Source organism: Peromyscus leucopus, chromosome 16_21 (genome assembly GCF_004664715.2).
Source record: "Peromyscus leucopus breed LL Stock chromosome 16_21, UCI_PerLeu_2.1, whole genome shotgun sequence".
NCBI lineage: Eukaryota > Metazoa > Chordata > Mammalia > Rodentia > Cricetidae > Peromyscus > Peromyscus leucopus.
Window position 1 is genome coordinate 7243379 of NC_051084.1, and position 20172 is coordinate 7263550.

Consider the following 20172-nt stretch of genomic DNA (forward strand, 5'->3'; position numbering starts at 1 on the left):
TGGAGAGATGGCTCTGCAGGTAACAGCATTTGCTCTTGAAGAGAACCTGAGTTTGGTTCCCAGAACCCACTTCAGCTTGCTACTCTCAGTAACTCCAGTTCCGGGGATTTGCCGTCCTCTTGGCCAGAGCACACCAGGCATGTACTCAGTGTGCACATGCAGGCAAAACACATAAAAGTAATTTTTTTTTAAAGACTGTCAAAGATTGACCTTGGAAGTACAACATCTGGACCCCAGGGAAAGAGGCCAGAGGAGGAGGGAGAAGATCAGTCCACTAGGAAAAAGTGTCTGGAGAAATGGAGGGAAAGTGACTTTGTCAGATGTGCGTGCTGGGCAGTAGAACAAAGTCAGAGCATTGGCTTCGGATCTGTCGGTATTGGAAAGTGACTTGGGACAGAAGCATCATGTGGGGCTGGGAGTGTGGCCTAGTTGGCAGAGTGTTTGAATAGTATGCAATTCTTAGGACATATAAATAGGTTGGAGAGATGGCTCAGCAGTTAAGAGCACTGAGCAGTTAAGGTCTTCCAGAGGACCTGGGTTCAATTCCCAACATCCACATGGCAGCTCACAACTACCTGTAACTCCAGTTTCAGGGATCTGACACCCTCTTACACACGTGCAAGCAAAACACCCAATGTATATAAAACAAGGATCAATAAGTCATTTTAAAAAGTTTTTTTTTAAAAAAAAAACTGGCATATTAACACAGGTATATAATCTCAATAGGAGGGAGGTTGAGACAAGAAAATGGGGAATTCAGTGTCATTTTTGGCCACTTAGTGGACTTGAGATGAGCCTGGACTACATAAAGAAAAGCTTGACTAAGGATGGGAGCTGACCCAGTCGTAGAAATGCCTTACTCAAGCTCCTATGCCTGTCATTCATAAGAGTTAGAAGCCAGCCCTATCTTGATTGTGGTTTAAAAGGCATATGCTGCTTTGGACGCAGAGGCAGGTAGATCTCTGAGTTCAAGACAGAGCCAGTTCCAGGACAGTTAAGGCTACACAGAAACGCTGTTGAAAACCCCTTCCCGGCCCCTCCCCAAAAGGTATGTGCCTGTCAAAACTTACCAAGTGTTCTTTGCTTGCCGTTTTATTGTATGTGCAATTGCAGTAGGCCAATTACAGCAAAATGATTGCACATCTACACCTAAAAAACTCCAGTGGTTGGTTATTGGGAAGGAGTTCCTTATATCTGTATACCTATGTGTTCTGTGACATGTCAACCAAGGTCCAGTAATGTTATTTTCCTAAATTGACAGGCTGTGGTGTTTTGTGCTTTTGTTTTGTTTTGTTTTGTTTTTCGAGACAGGGTTTCTCTGTAGTTTTAGTGCCTGTCCTGGATCTCGCTCTGTAGACCAAGCTGGCCTTGAACTCACAGAGATCCGCCTGGCTCTTCCTCCCGAGTGCTGGGATTAAAGGCGTGCGCCACGGCCGCCCGGCCTGTGGTGTCTTTAGTACATTTTACAGTATGTAGTATTAAAAAGAAGCAAGCTGGGCATGGTGGCGCACGCCTTTAATCCCAGTACTCCGGAGGCAGAGCCAGGCGGATCTCTGTGAGTTCGAGGTCAGCCTGGGCTACCAAGTGAGTTCCAGGAAAGGAGCAAAGCTACACAAGAGAAACCCTGTCTCCAAAAACCAAAAAAAAAAAAAAATATAGTGCAGACCCGCAATCCCAGCTCTCCCAGAGGCGAGGCATGAGGAACTCCAGGAGTTCCCGGCCAGCCTGGTCTACATTGTGAGTTTCAGGCCGGCCAAGCACTACATAGTGAGACCCTGTCTAACAGCACACGCCTTAAACTCAGCACCTCTGGGTTGGAGGGCAGCCTGGTCTACACAGCGAGTTGCAGACCAGAAGAGTAACACAGCGAGATAAACGCTGCCGCAGCCACTTCTACCCAGAAATTATGTCGTTCCTTGGGTGTCACCGCGCGTGGGGGCCGTCACAACGCGCCGCCCACTCGCGGCGAGTCTGTGGCGTCTAGGCCACGCCCCCAGGGCGGGGCCGCGGCACCGCCACGCCCTCAGCCCGAGGCAAACGTTTGCGCCCAGGGTCGCCGGGGGCGGGGCGGGTGTCCAATGGAGAGCCCGCCCATTGGCGGCCCCACGCCACCGGAAGCGGAAACGGCGCCAGACGCCTCCGGAGGACTCGTAACTGCCACCACGATGCCGAAGGGTCCCAAGCAGCAGCCGCCCGAGCCCGAGTGGATCGGGGACGGCGAGGGCACGAGCCCCGCGGGTGAGCGGGGAGGAGGCGGGGACGGGGGCGCCGATGGCGGCTGCCGAGAGGCATGGGTGCTGCGCATGTGCGCCGGGGCAGAGGCCGCGCGCCCGGGACGCCCCGGAGCCCCGGGAGGCTGACGGGAGGCGGGGAAGAGCATATGGCACCGAGGGAGGGACGGGAGATGGGGTCCTGCCTCCCTGGACCCCCGGGGCCGTTGCCTCCCAGCGAACCCCTCCTCCGCTGGCCCCTTGGCCAGCGAGACTCGGTCGGACCGGACTGCGCTGGCGTTGGCTTTGCGTTAGGATCGGCTGTGGTCATCGCACCTAAGTAGTTCTTGTGCGATGTGCTGTGGGTGTGGGATGAAGGGAACAAGAACTCTTTAAGAGGCTTGAAGACACGAGAGACTACAGTGATTCCACAAGCATTTGATTTGTTTTATTTGAAAAGAACTTTAAAAAAAAAAAAAGACAAGGGTTTCTCTACATAGCCCTAGCTGTCCTGGAACTCACTCTGTAGACCAGACTGTCCTCTGAAATCCGCCTGCCTCTGCCTCCCAAGTGCTGGGATTAAAGGCCTTCGCCACCACACCCCGGTTTAGTTCAGATAAAATCCTTTTTTTTTTTTTTTTTTTTTAGAGACAGGGTTTCTCTGTGTAGCTTTGCGCCTTTTGTGGAACTCACTCTATAGCCCAGGTTGGCCTTGAACTCACAGAGATCCGCCGGTCTGTGCCTCCCGAGTGCTGGGATTAAAGGCGTGCGCCACCACCGCCCGGCCGAAAATAGTTTTGAACAAGAAAGACAGAGTAGTATTGGGCTGTAAGGTGGAAAGCATGCAAAGATTGATTGTGTTGGGTGTTTTGTTTTATTTTTAGTTGTGTATTGATGTTTTGCCTGCATGAACATATGTGTGCCATGTATATGCCCTGTCAGAAGAGGGCACCTGATCCCCAGAAACTGGAGTTACATATGGTTGTGAGCTACCATGTGAGTGCTGGGAATCAAACTTTTGAAAGAGCAGCAAGTGCTCTGAACTGCTGAGTCATTGGTCCAGCGCCTGTGTCAGCGCTTTTCTTGAGGGAGGAGCAAGTGTGGAAGTCAGAAAGTGGGTGGGCAGCTTTGTAGTAACTGTGTCCTTCCATCTGTGTGTGGGTCCGGGATTGAACTTGGCTCTCTGAGCTGTGTTGGAGGTTTCTAAAATGAAGACACGTTGTTAATTGTCTCCAGTTAGAGAAGAATTGAAGGACATGGATGAGTGTACTTACAGATGAAGCCATCCTAGAGCGCTCAGACCAAGTTAAGAAAAAGTGCAGTGGGAACCTGACAACCCTCACCAGTGGCTCTAAGAACAGCCAGAGAAATGGCAAATGAGGAAACAGGCGGGATCACCTGACAGGTGTGGTGGAACACACCTCTGATCCTAGCACTGGGAGGCAGAGGCAGGCGGATCTCTGAGTTGGATGCCAGCCTGGTCTAGATAGTGAGTGCCAAGACAGCCAGGGCTACACAGAAACTGTCTTAATAAACTGTCTCAGGGATGGGATGAAGTCTAAACATGAGATTCACTTTTGCTTCATATACACCTTATAAACATAGCTTAGAGGGTTTTTCTATTGTTTTAATACAAGGTCTAATATAGCCCAGGCTGGCCTTAAACTCATGTAGCTAGGGGATGGCCTTGGACATCTGTTGTTCCAGCCTGAGCCTTTAAGTTTTAGCATTACAGACTTGAGTCATTATGCCCAGCTATAAAGTAGAGACTGGCTTTGAATTGGTGAAGATAGATTCATCCTCAGCTCTTGTTTATTTTGAGTAAGGTTTCACTAAGCTGCCCAGGCAGAGTTCAAACTTAATTCTCCTTCTTCAGCCTACCTGTTATCTGTATTACAAATAAGAGCCAGGAGTGGTAATATTAAAGTGTTTTCTTCTGCTTTGAAGTTCAGGACAGCTTAAGGAAAGAGCTATATATAGTATAGGAGATTGAAAGAGGAGAGGTGTAACATAACTCTGGTCCTGCTGACCTCTGTGATGATATTTCCTCACCTCAGGTCAGTTTAATAGACAGGAGGAATTTAAAGAACGGAGGAATGAAGTCAGGCGTGATGGCTCACACCTTTAATTCTAGTACTCGGGAAGCAGAGACAAGTGAATCTCTGAGTTCGAAGCCAGCATCATCTATAGAGTGAGCTCCAGGACAGCCAGGGGTACACAGAGAAAGCTTTGTGTGTGTGTGTGTGGGGGGGGAATACGACACAGGGGGTCAGACCTTGTGGCTCAGGCCTGTAATTCCAAATATGTGGGAAGCTAAAGTAGACAGATCACAAGTTCAAGGCCAGCCTGGGCAATTTCGTGAGACTGCCTCAAAATAAAAGGTGGAAATAAAGGACTGAAGATGTAGTTCACTTGTGACTGCCTAGTGTGTGAGGCCCACAGAACTACGCACAGATGAGGTGTGTGGTGGTTGTCCTAATTTGAGATGTTTTAGGTGACCTGATTGTCTACATCCTCCCTTCTGTCCTTAGAACTGGGCTCCGTGGAATGACTGACATGTAAAGCTTTTCAGTATTAGCCTTGCACACCCTTCTGACCTGTGTACTCTAGTCACCTAGTGAGCACCAGGATCAGATTTGAAAGGTGCCCTGGGTAAGGACAGATGGAGCAGCAACTGGCATGGGTTTCTGTGTCTGGGACTTACTGAGGAACCTGGGAGGAGCAGAGTCTACAGCCTAGCTGGGGCAGGAAGCAGGAAAGATGGATAGGGGTTCTGTTAGGCGCTGAGACTATAAAGTAAAGAGATTGTCTTTTATTATTATCTCCAAGGTTGTTTTGTTTTGTTTTTGTTTGTTTGTTTGTTTGCAAAGTAGCTATTCAGTAAGACTTTTCTATTAAGTAAGGACTGTGGAACACATGGAATTCTGATTTAAGAATACTTATTGTGGGGCTGAAGAGAAGGCTCAGCAGTTAGAGCACTTCCAAGAGGACCTTGGTTCAATTCCCACTCACAACTAGATGTAACTCTCGTCCCACAGAGTCTGATACCCTCTCCTGGCTGCCATCCTTGAGCATCAGTCACATGGGATAAGAAGACATACATGCAGACAAAACACCCATATAACATAAAATAAATATTTTTATTTTAATATTTAATTTTTGATAGATAGCAGAGAGCTGCTTGTGCTTCACGGTTAATTGAGTACCACATTGCTCTAACTGAGTGTGGTCATTTAGAAGACGTGATAGTCGGCCTGACCATGAAGGGAAGTCAAGTGATTCATTCTGCCTCTGGATAGAGAGTGGAGGGTTACAGACAGACGGCCACCTGGAAGGGCACAAATGGCAGAAGTGAAGAGTGGAGTCAGTCTGATGTCCTTTGCTCCCTAAGAGACAAACAGTCTTTCAGGTCACTGTCCAGGCTGCAGGACTGCCCAGGAAAAATGACCAGCTGTCCTTTATACTGTACTTTCAGCACAGCAGGTGGGGTGTGGGCCCAGGTATTCGTTTGCAGATGACCATTGTAGCTTACAGCCTTCACACACATGCCCTAACTGCATTCATAAGCTTGGCCTGTCTTCCCTGTTCCTCAAGTACTGAATGTACTTCATACTGCATGTCTGAGGACCTCTTCATGCTGGATTCTGCCACTGTCGTCCCCCTGGCCACCACCAGAGTAGACCACCAAAAAAATACTGTAGTAGTCTCAACAGATTTTTTCCCGTTTATTCTTGTTCCCTCCCATCCTTGCTCCATTCTGAAGTGAGTGCAAGACTTGAAAGTACAAAAGATCATACTAACAACGGATTGTTCTTACCTGACTAAAAGCTCTCTCTACAGCCTGGCCTCGTCACAGTTGATCTGGACGTGGATGGCACTGTGACCCCACCTGTACCTTCTCCTTTAGGGACCACGAGTGGCACCAGGCCTGAGGCCAGCCTCTCTCTCCCCACCAAGTCTGCCTTTTCTTCCCTTTGGGCAAGTTCAGGGCCCTTGCTCTTCAAGACCTGTCTTCCAAAAGCCCACAAGCGCTAGAGGAAACCACAGTTACCTAATTAGCTGTTTGCATCCCCAGTGCAAGCACGTTCTGACACCTGGTGTCTGCTTAACACAGGTGTGTGTGTGTGTAGGTCCGGGCAGGTGATGCAGTGATTGCGAGCAGAGGACGCGCATGTGGTGGCTCCTGGCGTCCATAACTCAGGTCGGCAGGATGGCAGGCTCACAGTGCACACACATAGGCAAAACACTCACAGAATAAATACATCTAAAAAGATGTTTTCAAGAAATAGGTGTTTGGATGAAAGTAGAAATGGCTGTTTCTGTAAGACCAGAAGTAATGACTAAGACTAGTTCTTCCTGGTAGAGCCCAGGTCTTACAGCTAGCTGGAGCTCTTCGGGAAGTCCGGACTGCTGGGCGTTTGTAATAAGCTAATGGCATGGTGTCTGTTTAACCTTCCAGACAAAGTGGTGAAGAAAGGCAAAAAGGACAAGAAGACCAAAAAGACGGTGAGGAAATGAGGGTCCAGGAAGAGAAATGACCGTGGGTGTTCCCAGACAGTATAAATGGACATGTGAGATGTGAGGAGGGGAAGGCCTTGCTAAGAGAAGGGGCTCTCGGTGGGTGGGGAGTTTTATCACTCAGGAAACAGGAGGCACATGGGCTCCTATGAAATTCTCAATATTTTTAAAAATTCAAAAAGAGCTGGGTGGTGGTGGCGCACACCTTTAATCTGAGCACTCAGGAGGCAGAGGCAGGCAAATCTCTTGAGTTCAAGCCAACCTGGTCTACAAGGATGAGTTCCAGGATAGTCAGGGCTACATAGAGAAATCCTGTGTAGGAAAAAAAAATGAAAAGAGCAAATACTGCTTTCTTAGAGTTCTGGGGTTGAGAAACATCAGTGGGCTCCCAGCTTTGGTGGGCACACACGTGTCAACCTCTACAAAAGCAGAAACTGAAAGTTTGTGGGGAGCAAGCGTGAGTGAGAGAGCCAGCCATGGCAAATTAAAAAGAGAGAAGAAGCAAGATGAGGGCCTACGTGCAGAGGGCTGACTGGCCTTTGAGCAGCTTGCCTGTGTCTCACCGTTACAGTTCTTTGAGGAGCTGGCAGTGGAAGATAAACAAGCAGGGGAAGAAGAGAAGACGCAGAAGGAGAAGGAGCAGCAGCAGCAGCCGCAGCCGCAGCAGGTATCCGTGATGGCTAGGAATCCCGGGACACCGTGGATCCACCAGCCCCACTGACCCTCAGCTAACCCTCACACTCGTTTCAGCAACAGAAGAAAAAGCGAGACACCCGAAAAGGCCGGCGGAAGAAGGATGTGGACGATGATGGCGAGGAAAAAGAGCTCATGGAGCGCCTTAAGAAGCTCTCTGTACCAGCCAGTGATGAGGAGGACGAGGGTGAGTTTCTTGAGGGGATGCTGGGTGGTGGTGACACCTTTAACCCCAAACTTGAGAGGCAGAGGCAGGGGATCTCTGAGTTCAAGGCCACTGTGGTCTACAAAGCAAGTTCAGAACAGTCAGGACTGTTACACAGAGAAACCTGAGGGGCAGGGGGCATCCAAAGTCCACAGTGGGCGGGGAGTAAGACCTCATTCCTTGCAAGGTCTTTGAGGTGGTGACGTGAAGGAGCCAGACACTGGGATTTTCTTCCTCTCCCCTTGTCATTTCAGTACCTGCCCCGGTACCCCGCGGAGGGAAGAAGGCCAAGGTGAGCTATCAGAAGGTGAGCAAAGACTCCTAAGGGCAACCACAGACACCTCGCTGACTTCTGTGGCCTTTTCCTGTAGGGTGGGAATGTTTTTGAGGCCCTGATTCAGGATGAGAGTGACATGGAGGAGGAAGAAGAAAAACATGCTCCCAAGCCGGCCAAGCCAGAGAAGAATCGTATCAATAAGGTGAGGTGGTGGTTCCGCCGCTCAGCGCCTCCTCACACATGCCAGTTTCCTGCTTGTCAGCCACTCACCTAGATCTGTCCTGCTCGTGCCGTGAGAACTCATCTCTTGAAAGTCTGTCATGCAGTGCTCTTCAGAGATTTAAACTCAAAATCCAAAAGCCCTGAGCCTGGCTCTTGCCCTCGGGACGCCATGGCATCTTGGCATCCAGTTTGGCTGCATCCTTGCCGAAGCCTTTATTGCTCATTCTGCTGCTGCTCCTCCCGAGTAGCCTTCCAACCCTTGTCTGGTTGAGTCCCCCATCTTGAGTAGGGCTTTCCGGGTCTCTTGTCCCCTGGCAGCCCTTTTGAACCATGCAGACTCTCTAGAAATGCTTGTGAGTGGCAGAGTAGCAGAGTCATCTCTTGTGTGTGTGTCCTGCAGGCTGTGTCTGAGGAACAGCAACCTGGACTCAAGAGCAGGCGGGGGAAGGAGGAGAAGTCCAGAGGAAAGGCCAAGGTGAGTGGCTGGCTGCAGGCGGTGCGGCAGCGCCCGTCGGTGCGGCAGCGTTTCATCAGGCCCGTCTTTGCCTTGTTAGCCTCAAAATCAGTCTGCTGCTCCAGGCAGTGAAGGGGAAGGTGGCGAAGAGATAACTGAAGAGAAGGAGCCACCCAGACAAGGGGGAGACCGAGAGAAGGCCAAGAAGGCAGAGCAGGTATGGGCTTTGCCAGGGTGGGGGTGTGGGGTCTGTTGCTGACCAGAGAAAGAGTCACAGACTTTGTACAGTTGAGGCACTCTTGCTCAGCCTGGAAGAACACACCTTTAATCCCAGCACTTGGGAGACAGGCAGAAATCTGAGTTCCAGGAGAGCTGGGCCTATAGAAAAACCTACAGATGTAGTGTTTAGGTTTGTATCTCTGTCTCATCTTTCAACTGCTCTTGGAAAGGGACAGCCACTTTATCCCATGGGCTACATGAAGACAGGCATTGGGTCAGGTCCAGCCCCGATGCTGGAATTGTAGCAGTGAATGGAAGAGGAAAGGGCCTAGAGTTTGGCACTGTGATGCAGAACACATCTGTCGTGTTCCTGGTCTGTTATCACGTCTGGATGCTGTATGTAGGCCTCGGTCCCTCAAGCACTTCTCGTCTAGGAGCTGCTGACAGCCCCGGGCTGCATACTTCAACGTCTTCTCTTTGCATGTTCGCGGCAGAAACTCATTTGCTCCACCCTCCATCACACTTGAAGTTATATCTTTAGTTACAGGCATTTCCTTTCATTAGTTACCATACATTTCACACCAGTGGTTCCTGGTGGCTGAGATTAATAAAGGACTGCATGCCAACTAGTGACTTGGGACAAGTATGAGAGAGGACCATCAGCTATCTCCAGATTGGGTGGAGAAGACAGCTTCCTGCCCCACTTGGATGCATGGCAGGAATCTGAGGGGGTTTTTTGTTTAGTTTTAGGTTTGGGGTTTGGTTTTTGTTTGTTTGGTTTTTTGTTCTTGTTGGTTTTTGGTTTGGTTTGATTTGGTCTTTCAAGACAAGATTTCTCTGTGTAGCCCTAGCTGACTTGGAATTTACTCTGTAGACCAGGAGGTAGAACTCACTGCCTCGAGTGCTGGGAGTAATGGTGTGTGCCACCACAATCCTGGAATCCACTTTCTGAGAAGTCCTTCGTCCTCGATGTTGCTGCTGCTTTTGTTTGTTTATTGCCGTGTATTCTTACAGGGTGACGAGGAAGAGAGAGAAGAGGAAGAGGGGGGATCCAAGGCCAGTGACCCCTATGCCCACCTTAGCAAAAAGGAAAAGAAAAAGCTGAAGAAACAGGTAAGCCATTGGTCTGCACGGTTTCTGTGGGTTTGTAAGGTGAGGGTGTGAGGAGCGCTCGGGGCTGCTTGAAGAGAGCAGCTGAAAGAAGGAAGGGATTGTGTCCCTCAGCCCTGTCTCAGCCATGACCATATGGAGCCACTATGTTACCACATCAAACCTCTTTTCCCTCCTCCTCAGATGGATTATGAACGCCAGGTGGAATCATTAAAAGCAGCTAATGCTGCAGAAAATGACTTCTCCGTGTCCCAGGCAGAGGTGTCTTCCCGCCAGGCCATGTTAGAAAATGCATCTGACATCAAGGTGAGATCTGCGGGCCCTTACACCCACCTCCCCCCACACCACCCCCCACCCCCCGTCACTTCAGCAGAGGCCTGTCCTCACTTTGTAAAGTCATGGAAAGGGTGAAGCACTAAGGAAAAGGGTTCTGCCAGCTTGAGCAAGGTGACAGACAGACAAGCCAGTAGAAATGAGGACCCGTGCTCGGGGAGGGGGGGGGAGAGTCTCGTGGGTGTTTGCCCTGGGTTCATCCATTCTGTCCTCTACAGTTGGAAAAGTTCAGCATCTCAGCCCATGGCAAGGAGCTGTTTGTCAACGCTGACCTGTACATCGTCGCAGGCCGCCGCTATGGGCTGGTGGGACCCAATGGGTGAGAAGGTGGGATTGAAGGGGAAGGAAGGGTTGCCCTGGGTGGCTGGGTGCTCATGGCTCTTGTTCTCCAGCAAAGGCAAGACCACACTTCTGAAGCACATTGCCAACCGTGCCCTGAGCATCCCCCCTAACATTGACGTGCTGCTGTGTGAGCAGGGTGAGGCTGGGGACCGGGAAAGCGGGGTAACTCGGGGCTGGAGAACCCCTGATTTGGAAGGAGTGCCAAGTGCTGCACAGGTCAGGCAGGCCAGGACAGCACCGACACCTTGACCTTTCTCTTCTGCAGAGGTGGTGGCTGATGAGACACCCGCGGTGCAGGCTGTTCTTCGTGCGGACACCAAGCGACTGAAGTTGCTGGAGGAGGAGCGGCAGCTTCAGGGACGGCTGGAGCAGGGGGATGACACAGCTGCTGAGAGACTAGAGAAGGTGTACGAGGAATTGAGGGCTACTGGAGCCGCAGCTGCAGAGGCCAAGGCACGGCGGATCCTGGCCGGCCTGGGCTTTGACCCTGAGATGCAGAACCGTCCCACACAGAAGTTCTCTGGGGGTTGGCGCATGCGTGTCTCCCTGGCCAGGTGGGCCCTGCCTCCACTCTGCCGGTCTCTGACTTCAGTCCCTTTCCTTCCTTCCAAGGCCTCCTTAGCTCGCAGATTTGAGGCCAACTTTTTACCGTCCTTGCTGTGTATCGTGAGAACTTGGGTCACTCTCCATTTTGACCCCCATCTAATAATAGAAAGTTCTCATTTAGTTCTGCCAACCAAGGGCTCTGGGTTTGCAGAGCAGACGGCTTCCTTCCTGACCTTGACTCCACCCCTTTTTAGGGCACTGTTCATGGAGCCCACGCTGCTGATGCTGGATGAGCCCACTAACCACCTGGACCTCAACGCTGTCATCTGGCTCAATAAGTGCGTGGCCTGTGCTCTCGGCCCTTGTGTCGTCGGCTCCCGTTCTGCCTCTCTCCCTGCTCCCACCCTTATCTACTTCCCTGACTCCCCACACCCTGTGACACTCCACACTCTTCTCTACACTGCAGCTACCTTCAGGGCTGGAGGAAGACGTTGCTGATCGTCTCCCACGACCAGGGCTTTCTGGACGATGTCTGCACCGACATTATCCACCTTGACACCCAGAGGCTCCATTACTACAGGGGCAATTACAGTAAGCATGCTCTTTTGTGGGTTGGGGACAGCTGGACCCCCAGGCAGAGCCTGAGTAGCAGGCCCTGGGCATGGTGATAAGCTGTCTCTTCAAGATCTCCATCCATGGCTGCTCCCCTCACTTCACCTGTCCCTGGTTGTTCCTCTGCCTGTAGTGACCTTCAAGAAGATGTACCAGCAGAAGCAGAAAGAACTGCTGAAGCAATACGAGAAACAGGAGAAGAAGCTGAAGGAGCTGAAGGCTGGGGGAAAGTCCACCAAGCAGGCAGTGCGTGCCCACTCCTCTGGTGGAGAGCAGGAGGGAGCCATGGGCTTGGGCAGCGTATGGACTGCGTCCTTCTTCCCTCATCCAGGAAAAGCAAACAAAGGAGGTCCTGACTCGGAAACAGCAGAAGTGCCGCCGGAAAAACCAGGACGAAGAGTCTCAGGACCCCCCTGAGCTCCTGAAGCGTCCCAAGGAGTACACAGTGCGCTTCACCTTCCCGGACCCTCCGCCTCTCAGCCCGCCGGTACTCGGGCTGCACGGTAAGTGACCAGCTGCTGCCGAGGACAGCAGAGCCCCGTGCGCTGCCCTCTGAGGACAGGCGTTCGGGGTGACTGCGGAAGTGATAAATGGCTGCTTTTTCTCAGGTGTGACGTTTGGCTATGAGGGGCAGAAGCCGCTCTTTAAGAACCTGGATTTTGGCATCGACATGGACTCGCGGAGTGAGTTGGTCCTGGGTGACTTGGGATGTGGAGCATGGGTCTCAGATTGAGGCTGCTTATCTGACCACCTGTCTCCCTCCCTCCAGTTTGTATTGTGGGCCCCAACGGTGTGGGGAAGAGCACGCTGCTGCTGCTGCTGACTGGCAAGCTGACACCAGTGAGTCCTGAAGCCCAAAGGGAGGGAGAGGGCCCAGCATTCACCAGATGACAGGGGACAGTGTGTCCATGTAGACTGAGAAGTGTGTGAACTGGGGTGGGGTGGGGTGGGATGCAGAGACAGAGTCCCAAGACTTTCTCGTTTATCTGTTAGAACTGTGCCTGGTTTCCCTCCAGCGTAACAAGTTGAACTTTCCCGTTGGCGCTCTGCGCTGTTAGGACTGAGTTAGAGTTACAGTACACTCGTACTGCAGCGCACACACGGTGTAGGGCTGTTGTCACCTGTGACACTGCGGGGTGAACCCAGGCAGGGCCTTTAGGACGCCGTTTCCTCCATCTTGGTTTACTTTAAGACAAGGCCTTGCTAAGTTACCCAGAGTGGCCTCAAATTTGCCATCCTCTGTCCTTTCTTAAGTAGCTGGGATTAAGGCTTGTGCCACCCACCCAACTCGACTCGCATCCCTGCAAGGAAATGTGGCTGTCCCCTTCAGTGTCCTCTGAACCTGTGCACCCTTCCCCTTGCACTCATTTGTTCCCAGCCCAACTCTGACAATGGGTTTCTCTTAAGAAAACATCGAGCGGGGCGGTGGTGGCGCACACCTTTAATCCCAGCACTCGGGAGGCAGAGCCAGGCGGGTCCCTGTGAGTTCGAGACCAGCCTGGTCTACAGAGTGAGATCCAGGACAGGCTCCAAAACTACACAGAGAAGCCCTGTCTCGGGAAAAAAAAAAACAAAAAACAACAAACAAACAACAAACACTGAGATAGGCCTGGTGGACTCCCACTCCTAAGCTCAGCACTGGGGAGTCTGAGACGGGATCACTGAATTCAAGGCTAGTCTGGGCTGCAGGATAAGACCGTCTCAAAAAGAGAAACTGGGCTATGGTGTCACCACCTTCCCACATCTCTGCTTTTACACTTGCTTTTTCCTTGCAGACCAACGGGGAAATGAGAAAGAACCATCGGCTGGTAAGCTGGTTTGGGGATGAAGTGTGGAAGTCTGGCAGGAAGCAGGACTCTGAGTGACCACCTCCCTCTTCTCTTGGGCAGAAAATTGGCTTCTTTAACCAGCAGTATGCAGAGCAGCTGCACATGGAGGAAACGCCTACGGAGTACCTGCAGCGGAGCTTCAACCTGCCCTACCAGGATGCCCGGAAGTGCTTGGGCCGCTTTGGCCTGGAGAGCCACGCCCACACCATCCAGATCTGCAAACTCTCCGGTACCAACACTCTGGGGTGCCTGAGGAGGCGACCCCAATGGGGAGCCCCTGTACCCTGAGCACATACAGAATTTGACTTCTGCAGGGCATGTGACAGGAGTCTCTCCCTTTCCTTCTGTGGCAGGTGGGCAGAAAGCCCGAGTTGTGTTTGCGGAGCTAGCCTGTCGGGAGCCTGATGTCCTCATCTTGGTAAGTGGGCCAGTCACAGGAGAAGAAGGGCTTGGCGGTGAGAGCTGCAGTGCTCTGCCATGGAACTCTCCCTTCTCCACAGGATGAACCAACCAATAACCTGGACATCGAGTCCATTGATGCCCTGGGGGAGGCCATCAATGACTACAAGGGAGGTAAGTCTGCTCAGACGGAGGAAGAGCCAGAGTGTGGGCTGGGGCGCTCCTTTCCCCTCTGGATTCCCCTCTTCTGCCCTGTTTTTTGTCATCTTCCTCCAAAGCTGTGATCGTCGTTAGCCATGATGCCCGACTCATCACAGAAACCAATTGCCAGTTGTGGGTGGTGGAGGAGCAGAGTGTCAGTCAAATCGACGGTGACTTTGATGACTACAAGCGAGAGGTGCTGGAGGCCCTGGGTGAAGTCATGGTCAATCGACCTCGGGATTGAGCTCCTCCTGGAAGCCTGCTGGAAGCTCCTGTGGCTGGAACCTGCCCTCTCCTTTATCCACTCCGAAGCCTGCTGTGTCTGCTGCCAGCTGCAGCCACTGGGCCGTGAGGTGGAGTGTTGCCTTGATGTGTGTGACAGGATCCATGGGACTTGTGTCCTTCCCACTGAAGGACCGTGTTCCCCTTCAGATAACTGAGCTGGCTCACCCTCAGCGTCTCTTGTCAGACAGAGGAGACCTTTGCTGTGGTAGATTCCCCTCAGGCCAAGTTAAGGTAGCCTCTTGTCTCAGGACTCTGGCCACTCAGAACTGCCTCTGTCTGGTCCCTCCTTTTGGAAGGGTTCTGACTCACTGACACAAACAGCTGGAACCACAGCAGGCGAGAGGCGAGTGTTGGAGACATGTACTGTCACCAGCCCAAGATCTGGTGCCTGTGGTCACTTGTCTGGTGGGGACTTGAGGGCAGGAAAGGAAAGCTGCTGGACTGGTCTCCTGTTAGAAGGGGAGGAAATAAAGGAATGGGGTGCTGCTGCCCTGTCCCTGTGTGGACTTTCAAACCCCAGCTTTGTTGTCCCTCCTCCCCAGCCCGTGTGCCCTTGGGGTGCCCAGCAACCCGTGATGACGTGGTGCTCCACCCTCTGCCTAGGACTCGGGAACACTGATCTAGACCATCAGGGCGCATACCTGTAACTCCAGCACCCAGGAGGTACAGGGAGGCCTTTATTGGCTACATAGTGAGTTTGAAGCAAGCCTTCGCCACATGAGTCATGCCTTAAAATTGTGGCACTATGGAAGACAGAAAGAGAAAAGCTTCTACGAATGATTAGAGAAGACTGGAAAACTAAGGTCATTTATGATACAGTTGACTCCCATGTACCTAATAGTTTTGTTAAGAACTGGTATGTCCAAAAAGGACAGTTTTCCAGACATGGGCTATTTGGTGGTAGCACATGGATCTGAAGCAGGAGACAGAGTCATCCAAAGTCTGAAAAAGTGTAATTTTATTAATACTCATTTTATTCATTAGCTGAGTTTTGTTTAGTGTTTATTTGAGACAGGGTCTCACTATCTGGGCTATGTCTGGCTAGCCTGGAACTTAATAAATATGTAGACCAGGCTGGCCTTGAACTCACAGCGATTTTTCTGCCTCTGCAGCGCCCTGCCCCCAGTGTACCACCATGCCCAGCTTTTAAACACCTGCAGATAACATGTAAATGTTTCATAGAATTGAGCATCAGAGAAATCTTGCTTTTTCGAGGTGGAGAGTCCTTCTGTAGTCTAGGCTAGTCTCAGTTAGTTCTGTAGCTCAGGCCAGCCTTGACTGTGTGGGCCTGCTGCAATTCTTTGGGGTGGTTCTCAGAAGTCATCAGCCCTTAGGAGCACCTGCTGCTCTTCCAGAGGATCCAGGTTCAGTCCCATCACCCACATGTCAGCTCAGGGCTGTCTGTAACTCCAGTTCCAGGGCCTTCAACACCCTCTTCTGGCTTCCTTGTGTGTGGTACATTTACATGTAGACAACACACTCATAAGCATAAAATATGAAATCTTTAAAGTGTGGGTTGGGGAGACAGGGCTGGAGAGATAATTAGCTCAGTTAAGAGCACTGGCTGCAGCAGGGCAGTGGTGGTGCACGCCTTTAATCCCTGCGCTGGAAGGCAGAGCCAGGTGGATCTCTGAGAGTTCGAGGCCAGCCTGGGCTACAGCATGAGCTCCAGGACAGGCACAAAACAGACACAGAAATGGGGGGTGGGGGGGAGACAGTTGTTGCTGCTCTTTACAGGACATGAGTTCCGGCACCTGTGTTGGGCTACTGACACCTGTAATTCCAGCTTCAGGGGATCCAAGGACACTTACACTCATGCTTATAACCCCACACAGACACAGCCATAAATAAAAATACTTTGTCTTAGTCACTGTTTTATTCAAGTGGAGATACACATGGCCAAGGCAACTTTTTCAAGACAGGGTTTCTCTTTGTAGCCTTAGCTGTCCTAGAACTCACCCTGTAGACCAGGCTAGTCTCAAACTCAAAGAAAACCGCCTACCTCTGCCTCCCAAAAGTGCTGGGATTAAAGGCGTGCGCCGCCGCCGCCGCCGCCGCCGCCGCCGCCCAGCTGACCAAGGCAATTGTTAGAAAGCATTTGATTGGTGGAAGGAGGGAGGCGTGGCAGCATAGTGCTGCAGTAGCTGAGAGCTACGTTCTGATCACAGGCAGCAGGAAAAGAGCTGCTGAGCCTACCCCCAGTGATACACTTCTCCAACAAGGTTACACCCCCTGATCCTTACGATCTTTCAGATAGTTCCACTCCATGATAACTAGACATTCATATATATGAGCCTATAGGGGCCATTCTTTGTTTTTTGTTTTTGAGACAGGGTTTCTCTGTGTAGTTTTGATACCTGTTCTGAATCTCCCTTTGTAGACCAGGCTGGCCTTGAACTCACAGAGATCCACCTGGCTCTGCCTCCTGAGTGCTGGGATTAAAGGCATGTGCTACTGCCACCCAGCTTTTTTTGTTTGTTTTGTTTTTAAACTTCAGTTTAGGGGCTGGAGAGGTGTCTCAGAGGTTAAGAGCTCCTGAGTTCAGTTCCTGGCAACCACATGGTGGCTCACAACCATCTCTAATGAGATCTGGTGCCCTCTTCTGACGGGCAGGAGTACATACAGATAGAACACTGTATACATAATAAATAACTCTTTAAAAAGGAATTCAGTTTATGCCTTGTATGGTAGCCCAGACCAGCACTGGGGGGGGGGGGTAGAGGTAGGAGGGTCTTTGTAAGCTTGAGGCTAAACAAATAACAAAAAGAACCAAACATGTTTTCATTGTATTATGTGTATGTATGGGTGTTTTGCCTGCATACATGTCTGCACCAATTGGGTGCCCTTGGAGGACAGAAGGTGGAACCCCTGGAACTGGAGTCCAGACCATTGTGAGCCACTATGTAGGTGCTGAGGCTCAAACCAGGTCCTCTGGAAGACGAGAGCCAGTGCCCTGGTTCATTCATTCATTCTTTCTTTCTTTCTCTCTCTCTCTCTCTCTCTCTCTCTCTCTCTCTCTCTCTCTCTCTCTCTCTCTCTCTGTCTCTCTCTCTCTCTCTCCTCTCTCTCTCTCTTTCTTTCGCCTTGGATCATCTGGCTAGGAGCAGGAAAGGAAGGTATAGAATGATGAATACTCAGAGTTGAAACTAGCCTGGAGCACTTGGTTAAAGTTCCTAGGAAAGCAGGATATGGTGTCTTGGTTTCTGTTGCTGGGATAAAAACAAGTTTAAGGATAAGAGGTTTACTTAGATCACAGTTTCAGATGGCAGTCCTGATGAGGAAATCCAAACTCCTGGGGCTTGAAGCAGTTGGTCACGTGTCCACAGAACAAATAAGGAATAGATGCATGCTAGTGCTCAGCTGAATTCTCAGCTCAGACAGTCCTGTGTTTAAGGAATGTTGCTACCTACATAAGGCAGGGGTCAGTGGTCTCACCATCTTATATAAAATATTCCCCCACAGACATGCTCAGATGCTCCTCTCCCAGGTGATTCTAATTTTTGTCAAGTTGACAAGTCGTCAAAATGTGTCACAAGGCCTGGGGTATGGGGAGGAAGAACAGACCAGTAGAACAAAGAAAGATGCCTTCAGAAACCACACTTGGGCAGGGCAGCGGTGCACACCTTTAATCCCAGAAGAGGCAGGCAGATCTCTGAGTTGGAGGCCAGCCTGGTCTGCAGAGGGAGTTCCAGGACAGTCAGGGCTATACAGAGAAACCCTGTCTTAAAAAAAAAAAAAGGAAACCACACTTGGACCAAAGGATGAGATAGATGTGCTCAGCTTGTCCTTGTGAGGGAAAAAAAAAATTCGTGTGTGTGTGTGTGTGTGTGTGTGTGTGTGTGTGTGTGTGTGTGTGTGTGTGTAACTCCACAGTTCAAGTTACAGTAATATGTGTGGCCTCACCCAGATTTATTTTTTAATTTTAAAATTCTGTGAGTATGCACGTTGGGGTAAGGGTGTGGGGAGGCACAAAGGCCAGAAGAGGGCGTCGGACTCTGATTGAAGCCAGTCCTGTGGAATAGAAGCAGGCACTCAGAGTCATCGCTCCAGTCCCTTGACTTTAAAGTAAAAACAGGAAAAACACTGAGCTCTCTAAAATCTTGGGCTTGTAGGAGATGGCGAGAACTAGTGATGGAGCCTTCAAGAACGGGATACAAGGAGGGCTGTGACCACAGGCTGGTTGGTGCCCCACAAGGTGGGAGAGGATACCTTTTAGCCATGGTGCTTGGGAAGGCTAAGAGGTTACTGCCCTCATGTGGCCAACACAAGGAATAACAGTCAAGACACCTGCAAACTTGGTAGGAATGCGGTCTGGGATCCTCCTGCCCCTTGGCCCATGTGGCTTGGATCCTGTCAGCCCTCAGATGGTTCCGATGAACATCAAACATGCAGGACCACCATTCTCCTGCTGCTTATATCGCAGATTCTCCTCCTTCCCCGGGTCTACCCTCCAAGGCCTTCTGCCTCTTCAGGTCTTGTTTCATCAGCTAGACATCCTGGGGAACCTTTTTTAAGACAGGGTCTCACTGAATCCCTGGCAGTCCTGAAACAATGTAGACCAGGATGGCCTCAAACTCAAGAGATCTGCCTGATTCTGCCTCCTGCATGATGTGTGCCACACCTGAACCCTTAAAGTTTTATTGTATGGAGGGGGCATACATGTGCTACAGCAAGCGTTTGGAGGTCAGTTGTGGGAGCCATTCTCTGCTTCTGCCATATGGAGCTCAGGCTTAGCAACTTTTTCTTTTAGATTTTATGCATATGGCTGATTACCTCCTTGTGAACATGTGCTTCACACATATGCTGGTGCCCATGGAGGTCAGAAGAGGGTTACATTGTTTCTATTGCTGTGGTGAAACACCATGACTAAAGAAACTTGAGGAAAGGGTTTACTTGGCTTACACTTCCACACCTAGTCCATCACTGAAGGGACTCAAACAGGGTGGAAACCTGGAGGCAGGAGCGGACACATGGGGAGGGCTGATTTCTGGCTTGCTCATCATGACCCCTTCTCCCTACCTCACCAAGGCGGGGTTTCCTTGTGTAACAGGCCTGGCTGTCCTGGAACTCTTTGTAGACCAGGGTGGCCTCAAATTCAGAGCTCCACCTGCCTCTGCCTCCAGAGTACTGGTATTAAAGCACACCTGACATTCAGCCTACTTTCATATAGAACCCAGGACCAGCCAAGGGAAGGCAACAATGGCCAAGCAATCACTAAGAAAATGCCCCGCTGGGTGGTAGTGATGGAGGTGCATGCCTTTAATCCCAGCACTCAGGAGACAGAGGCAGGTGGATCTCTGAGTTCCAGGCCAAGCCTGGTCTACAGAACAAGATCCAGGACAGGCACCAAAACTACACGAGAAACCCCGTCTCAAAAAAAAAAAAAAAAAAGAAAGACAAGACAAAATTGCCCTAACAGGCTTGCCTACAGCTTGAATTTTACCTCCCAAGACAGGGTTTCTGCATAGTCCTGGCTGTCCTGGAACTCACTCTGGAAATAAAGGTGTGCACACCACCACCACCACCACCACCACCACCACCACCACCACCACCACCACCACCACCACCACCACCACCACCACCACCACCGGCCAGCTTGATCATATGGAGGCATTTTCTCAGTTGAGGCTCCCTCCTCTCTGATGACTCTAGCTTGTGTCAAGTTGACATAAAACTAGCCAAGCACACGCATCTCCCCAGAACTGGAGTTAGGATGG

At 50.9% G+C, this 20172-nt stretch overlaps 1 protein-coding gene across 4 annotated transcripts; it reads left to right on the forward strand.

Annotated features, from left to right (window-relative positions):
* The first annotated feature begins 2094 nt into the window (after positions 1 to 2094).
* On the forward strand, positions 2095 to 15438 carry Abcf1 (ATP binding cassette subfamily F member 1). 4 transcript variants are annotated; one of them, XM_028861711.2, is made up of 24 exons: positions 2095 to 2238; positions 6670 to 6716; positions 7300 to 7395; positions 7479 to 7608; positions 7881 to 7918; positions 7998 to 8105; positions 8526 to 8600; positions 8680 to 8796; positions 9813 to 9911; positions 10092 to 10214; positions 10460 to 10560; positions 10634 to 10719; positions 10849 to 11137; positions 11384 to 11467; positions 11596 to 11720; positions 11875 to 11987; positions 12073 to 12244; positions 12350 to 12424; positions 12511 to 12581; positions 13517 to 13549; positions 13631 to 13799; positions 13924 to 13988; positions 14071 to 14143; positions 14248 to 15438. In XM_028861711.2, the coding sequence occupies exons 1-24, from the start codon at positions 2166 to 2168 to the stop codon at positions 14412 to 14414; spliced, it is 2529 nt and encodes an 842-aa protein (XP_028717544.1). In that variant the 5' UTR covers positions 2095 to 2165; the 3' UTR covers positions 14415 to 15438. The 4 variants fall into 4 exon arrangements, with proteins under 4 accessions (XP_028717544.1, XP_028717545.1, XP_037055404.1 ...); XM_028861712.2 differs by having other exon boundaries at positions 7300 to 7386; positions 7476 to 7608; XM_037199509.1 differs by lacking the exon at positions 2095 to 2238 and having other exon boundaries at positions 6700 to 6788.
* The last annotated feature ends 4734 nt before the right edge of the window (positions 15439 to 20172 follow it).

Coding starts and splice junctions, on each gene's coding strand:
- Abcf1 (XM_028861711.2), top strand. CDS start 2,166: ATGCCGAAGGGTCCCAAGCAGCAGCCGCCCGAGCCCGAGTGGATCGGG. Junction 7,919..7,997: donor GCGGAGGGAAGAAGGCCAAG/GTGAGCTATCAG, acceptor CTTTTCCTGTAG/GGTGGGAATGTTTTTGAGGC. Junction 11,721..11,874: donor TTACTACAGGGGCAATTACA/GTAAGCATGCTC, acceptor CTCTGCCTGTAG/TGACCTTCAAGAAGATGTAC.